This window comes from Pezoporus occidentalis, unplaced genomic scaffold (genome assembly GCF_034315485.1).
Source record: "Pezoporus occidentalis ecotype Australia unplaced genomic scaffold, CSIRO_AGI_Poc_V1 ctg2829, whole genome shotgun sequence".
In the NCBI taxonomy this organism is placed as follows: Eukaryota; Metazoa; Chordata; class Aves; order Psittaciformes; family Psittacidae; genus Pezoporus; species Pezoporus occidentalis.
In genome coordinates, this window is record NW_026914751.1 from 1 (window position 1) to 4749 (window position 4749).

At 60.7% G+C, this 4749-nt stretch overlaps 1 protein-coding gene across 1 annotated transcript; it reads left to right on the forward strand.

The window, feature by feature from the left end:
• Positions 1-1844: 1844 nt before the first annotated feature.
• Positions 1845-4451, forward strand: BBS1 (Bardet-Biedl syndrome 1; the record flags this gene model as incomplete). The annotated part of the gene is made up of 2 exons (XM_062625801.1): positions 1845-2043; positions 4354-4451. Coding segments are annotated over exons 1-2 (263 nt in total), but the record flags the coding sequence as incomplete, so codon positions are not given.
• Positions 4452-4749: the final 298 nt, after the last annotated feature.

Sequence of the window (4749 nt, forward strand, 5' to 3'; positions counted from 1 at the left end):
CCCAATTGCACCCCCCATTTCTCCCCCCCCAAGACCATTTGGGACCCCCCTCAACCCCCCCTTGGGACCCCCATGCCCCCCCCCAGACCCTTTGGGCCCCCCCAGAGCCCAATTGCACCCCCCAAGACCCTTTAGGACACCCCCCAACCCCCCCTTGGGACCCCCATGCCCCCCCCCCAGCCACTTTGGGACCCCCCCGAGCCCAATTGCACCCCCCAATTTCTCCCCCCCCCAGACCCCCTTGGGACCCCCATGCCCCCCCCCCGGAGCCCTTTAACCCCCCCCAAGCCCCTTTGGGACCCCCCCCCCAGAGCCCAATTGCACCCCCCAATTTCTCCCTCCCCAAGACCCTTTGGGACCCCCCTCAACCCCCCCTTGGGACCCCCATGTGCCCCCCCCCACCCCTTTAACCCCCCCCCCAGCCCCTTTGAGACCCCTGAGAGCCCAATTGCACCCCCCAATTTCTCCCCCCCCAACCCCCCTTGGGACCCCCATGCCCCACCCCCTTTAACCCCCTCCCCCCAAGCCCCTTTGGGACCCCCCCCCCAGAGCCCAATTGCACCCCCCAAGACGCTTTAGGACCCCCCCCAACCACCCCTTGGGACCCACATGCCCCCCCCGACCCCTTTAACCCCCCCCAAGCCCCTTTGGGACCCCCCCCCCCCAGAGCCCAATTGCACCCCCCAATTTCTCCCCCCACCAAGACCCTTTGGGACCCCCCTCAACCCCCCCTTGGGACCCCCATGCCCCCCCCCAGCCCCTTTGGGACCCCCCCCCCAAGCCCAATTGCACCCCCCAATTTCTCCCCCCCCAACACCCCTTGGGACCCCCATGCCCCCCCCCCTACCCCTTTAACCCCCCCCAAGCCCCTTTGGGACCCCTGAGAGCCCAATTGCACCCCCCAATTTCTCCCCAACCCCAGACCCTTTGGGACCCCCCAGACCCCCTTGGGACCCCCATGCCCCCCCCCCCCAGCCCCTTTGGGTCTCCCCCCAGAGCCCAATTGCACCCCCCAATTTTTCTCCCCCCCCAAGCCCCTTTGGGACCCCCCCCCCAGAGCCCAATTGCACCCCCCAATTTCTCCCTCCCCAAGACCCCTTGGGACCCCCCCAACCCACAGACCCCCCAACCCCCCTTGGGACCCCCCATACCCACCCCTTTAACCCCCCCAAAGCCCCTTTGGGCCCCCCCCCAGAGCCCAATTGCACCCCCCAATTTCTCCCCCCACCAAGACCCTTTGGGACCCCCCCCCCCAGAGCCCAATTGCACCCCCCAATTTCTCCCCCCACCAAGACCCTTTGGGACCCCCCCCCCAGAGCCCATATTGCACCCCCCAATTTCTCCCCCCACCAAGACCCTTTGGGACCCCCCCCCCCAGAGCCCAATTGCACCCCCCAATTTCTCCCTCCCCAAGCCCCCCTTGGGACCCCCAACCCCCCACATATCACATTGAGACCCCCCCAACCCCCCTTGGGACCCCCCAACCCCCCCCTTTAACCCCCCCCAAGCCCCTTTGGGCCCCCCCCAGAGCCCAATTGCACCTCCCCAATTTCTCCCCCCCCAAGACCATTTGGGACCCCCAACCCCCCCACAACCCACATTGAGACCCACCCCCCAACCCCCTTTGGGACCCCCATGCCCCCCCCAAGACCCTTTGGGCCCCCCCCCCAGAGCCCAATTGCACCCCCCAATTTCTCCCCCCCCAAGCCCCCCTTGGGACCCCCCCAACCCACATTGAGACCCCCCCCCAACCCCCCTTGGGACCCCCATGCCCCCCCCAAGACCCTTTGGGACCCTCCCTGGGTCTCTTTTAACCCTCCCCCCCCCTTTGGACCCCCCCCCCCCTTGGACCCCCCCCTGACCCCCCCCCCCCCCCCCATGCCCCAGGGCCGGCGGCTTTGGACCCTGCGGCTGCCGGGGGGGGCGGCGGCGCTGGCGGGGGGGCGGCTGCCGGGGGGGGCGGCGCTGGCGCTGCTGGCGCTGGAGACCCGGGAGCTGCGGCTCTACCGGGGGAGGAGCCTGGTGGCGGTGCTGCAGAGCCCGGTGAGCCCCCGGCACCGCGAAACAGCCCTCAAACCAGCCTGGAACTGCCCCAAAACAGCCCTGAAACACCCTGAAACTGCCCCAAAACACCCTGAAACACCCTGAAACTGCCCCAAAACACCCTGAAACACCCCAAAACTGCCCTGAAACACCCCAAAACTGCCCCAAAACACCCTGAAACACCCCAAAACTGCCCCAAAACACCCTGAAACACCCCAAAACTGCCCTGAAACACCCCAAAACTGCCCTGAAACACCCCGAAACACCCTGAAACACACCAAAACCAGCCTGAAACACCCCAAAACTGCCCCAAAACACCCCAAAACTGGCCCAAAACACCCTGAAACACCCCAAAACTGCCCCAAAACACCCCAAAACTGGCCCAAAACACCCTGAAACACCCCAAAACCGCCTGAAACACCCCAAAACTGCCCCGAAACACCCTGAAACACCCCAAAACCAGCCTGAAACACCCCAAAACTGCCCCAAAACACCCTGGAACACCCCAAAACCACCCTGAAACACCCCAAAACTGCCCCAAACCAGCCTGAAACACCCCAAAACCAGCCTGAAACACCCCAAAACTGCCCTGAAACACCCCAAAACTGCCCCAAAACATCCCAAAACTGCCCCAAAACACCCTGAAACACCCCAAAACCAGCCTGAAACACCCCAAAACTGCCCCAAAACACCCTGAAGCACCCCGGAACACCCCAAAACTGCCCCAAAACACCCCAAAACTGACCCCAAACACCCTGAAACACCCCAAAACTGCCCCGAAACACCCCAAAACTGCCCTGAAACACCCCAAAACTGCCCCGAAACACCCTGAAACTGCCCCAAAACAGCCCTGAAACACTCCAAAACTGCCCTGAAACACCCCAAAACTGACCCCAAACACCCTGAAACACCCCAAAACTGCCCCAAAACACCCTGAAACACCCCAAAACCACCCTGAAACACCCCGAAACACCCCAAAACCAGCCTGAAACACCCCCAAACACCCTGAAACACCCCAAAACTGCCCCAAAACACCCTAAAACACCCCAAGACCAGCCTGAAACACCCCAAAACTGCCCCAAAACCACCCTGAAACACCCCAAAACCAACCTGAAAAGCCTAAAACCAACTTCAACACCCTGAAACACCCCAAAACCAACCTGAAGCACCCCAAACCCACCCTGAAACACCCCAAAACCATCCTGAACACCCTGAAACTGCCTGAAACACCCCCAAACCCCCCTGAAATCCCCCGAAACCAACCTGAAACACCCCAACACCCCCGAAACACCCCAAAACCAACCTGAACACCCTAAAACACCCCAAAACCAGCCTGAACACCCTGAAACACCACAAAGCACCCTGAAACACCCCAAAACCAACCTGAAACACCCTGAAACACCCCAAAACCACCCTGAACACCCTGAAACACCCCAAAACCAACCTGAAACCCCCCAAAACCATCCTGAAACACCCCAAAACCAGCCTGAAACACCCCAAAACCACCTGAAACACCCCAAAACAGCCTGAACACCCTGAAGCACCCCCAAACCAACCTGAAACACCCAAAACCACCCAGAAGCACCCCAAACCCCACCCTGAAGCACCCCAAAACCGCCTGAAACACCCCAAAACTGCCTGAAACACCCCAAAACACCCTGAAACACCCCAAAACTACCCCGAAACACCCTGAAACACCACAAAACACCCTGAAACACCACAAAACACCCTGAAACACCCCAAACCCCACCCTGAAGCACCCCAAAACCGCCTGAAACACCCCAAAACTGCCTGAAACACCCCAAAACACCCTGAAACACCCCAAAACTACCACAAAACACCCTGAAACACCACAAAACACCCTGAAACACCCCAAAACACCCTGAAACACCCCAAAACCACCTGAAACACCCCAAAACCGCCTGAAACACCCCAAACCCACCCTGAAACGCCCCAAAACCACCTGAAACACCCCAAAACTGCCTGAAACACCCCAAAACACCCTGAAACACCCCAAAACTACCACAAAACACCCTGAAACACCACAAAACACCCTGAAACACCCCAAAACACCCTGAAACACCCCAAAACCACCTGAAACACCCCAAAACCGCCTGAAACACCCCAAACCCACCCTGAAACGCCCCAAAACCACCTGAAACACCCCAAAACTGCCTGAAACACCCCAAAACACCCTGAAACACCCCAAAACCACCTGAAACACCCCAAAACACCCTGAAACACCCCAAACCCCCCAACCCCCCCCCCGAAGCCCCCCAAAAGCCCCCCCCAACCCCTCTTCCTGCCCAGGACGTGGTGACCGGGCTCTGCTTCGGGCGCTACGGGCGCGAGGACGGGACCCTGCTCATGGCCACGCGCGGTGGGTGCGGGCACCCATGGGTGCTGCAGTGGGGGGGTATGGGGTGGCTCTATAGGGGGCTATGGGGGGCTATGGGGGGCTATAGGGGGCTATGGGGGTCTGGGGGTGGCTCTATAGGGGTCTATAGGGGGCTATGGGGGTCTGCAGGGGGTCTGGGGGTGGCTCTATAGGGGTCTATAGGGCTCTATGTGTCTCTATGGGGCTCTATGTGTGTCTATGGGTCTCTATGGGTCTCTATGTTACTCTGTGTGTCTATGGGGCTCTGTGTGTGTCTATGGGGCTCTATGTGTGTCTATGGGGCTCTATGTGTGTCTATGTGTGTCTAT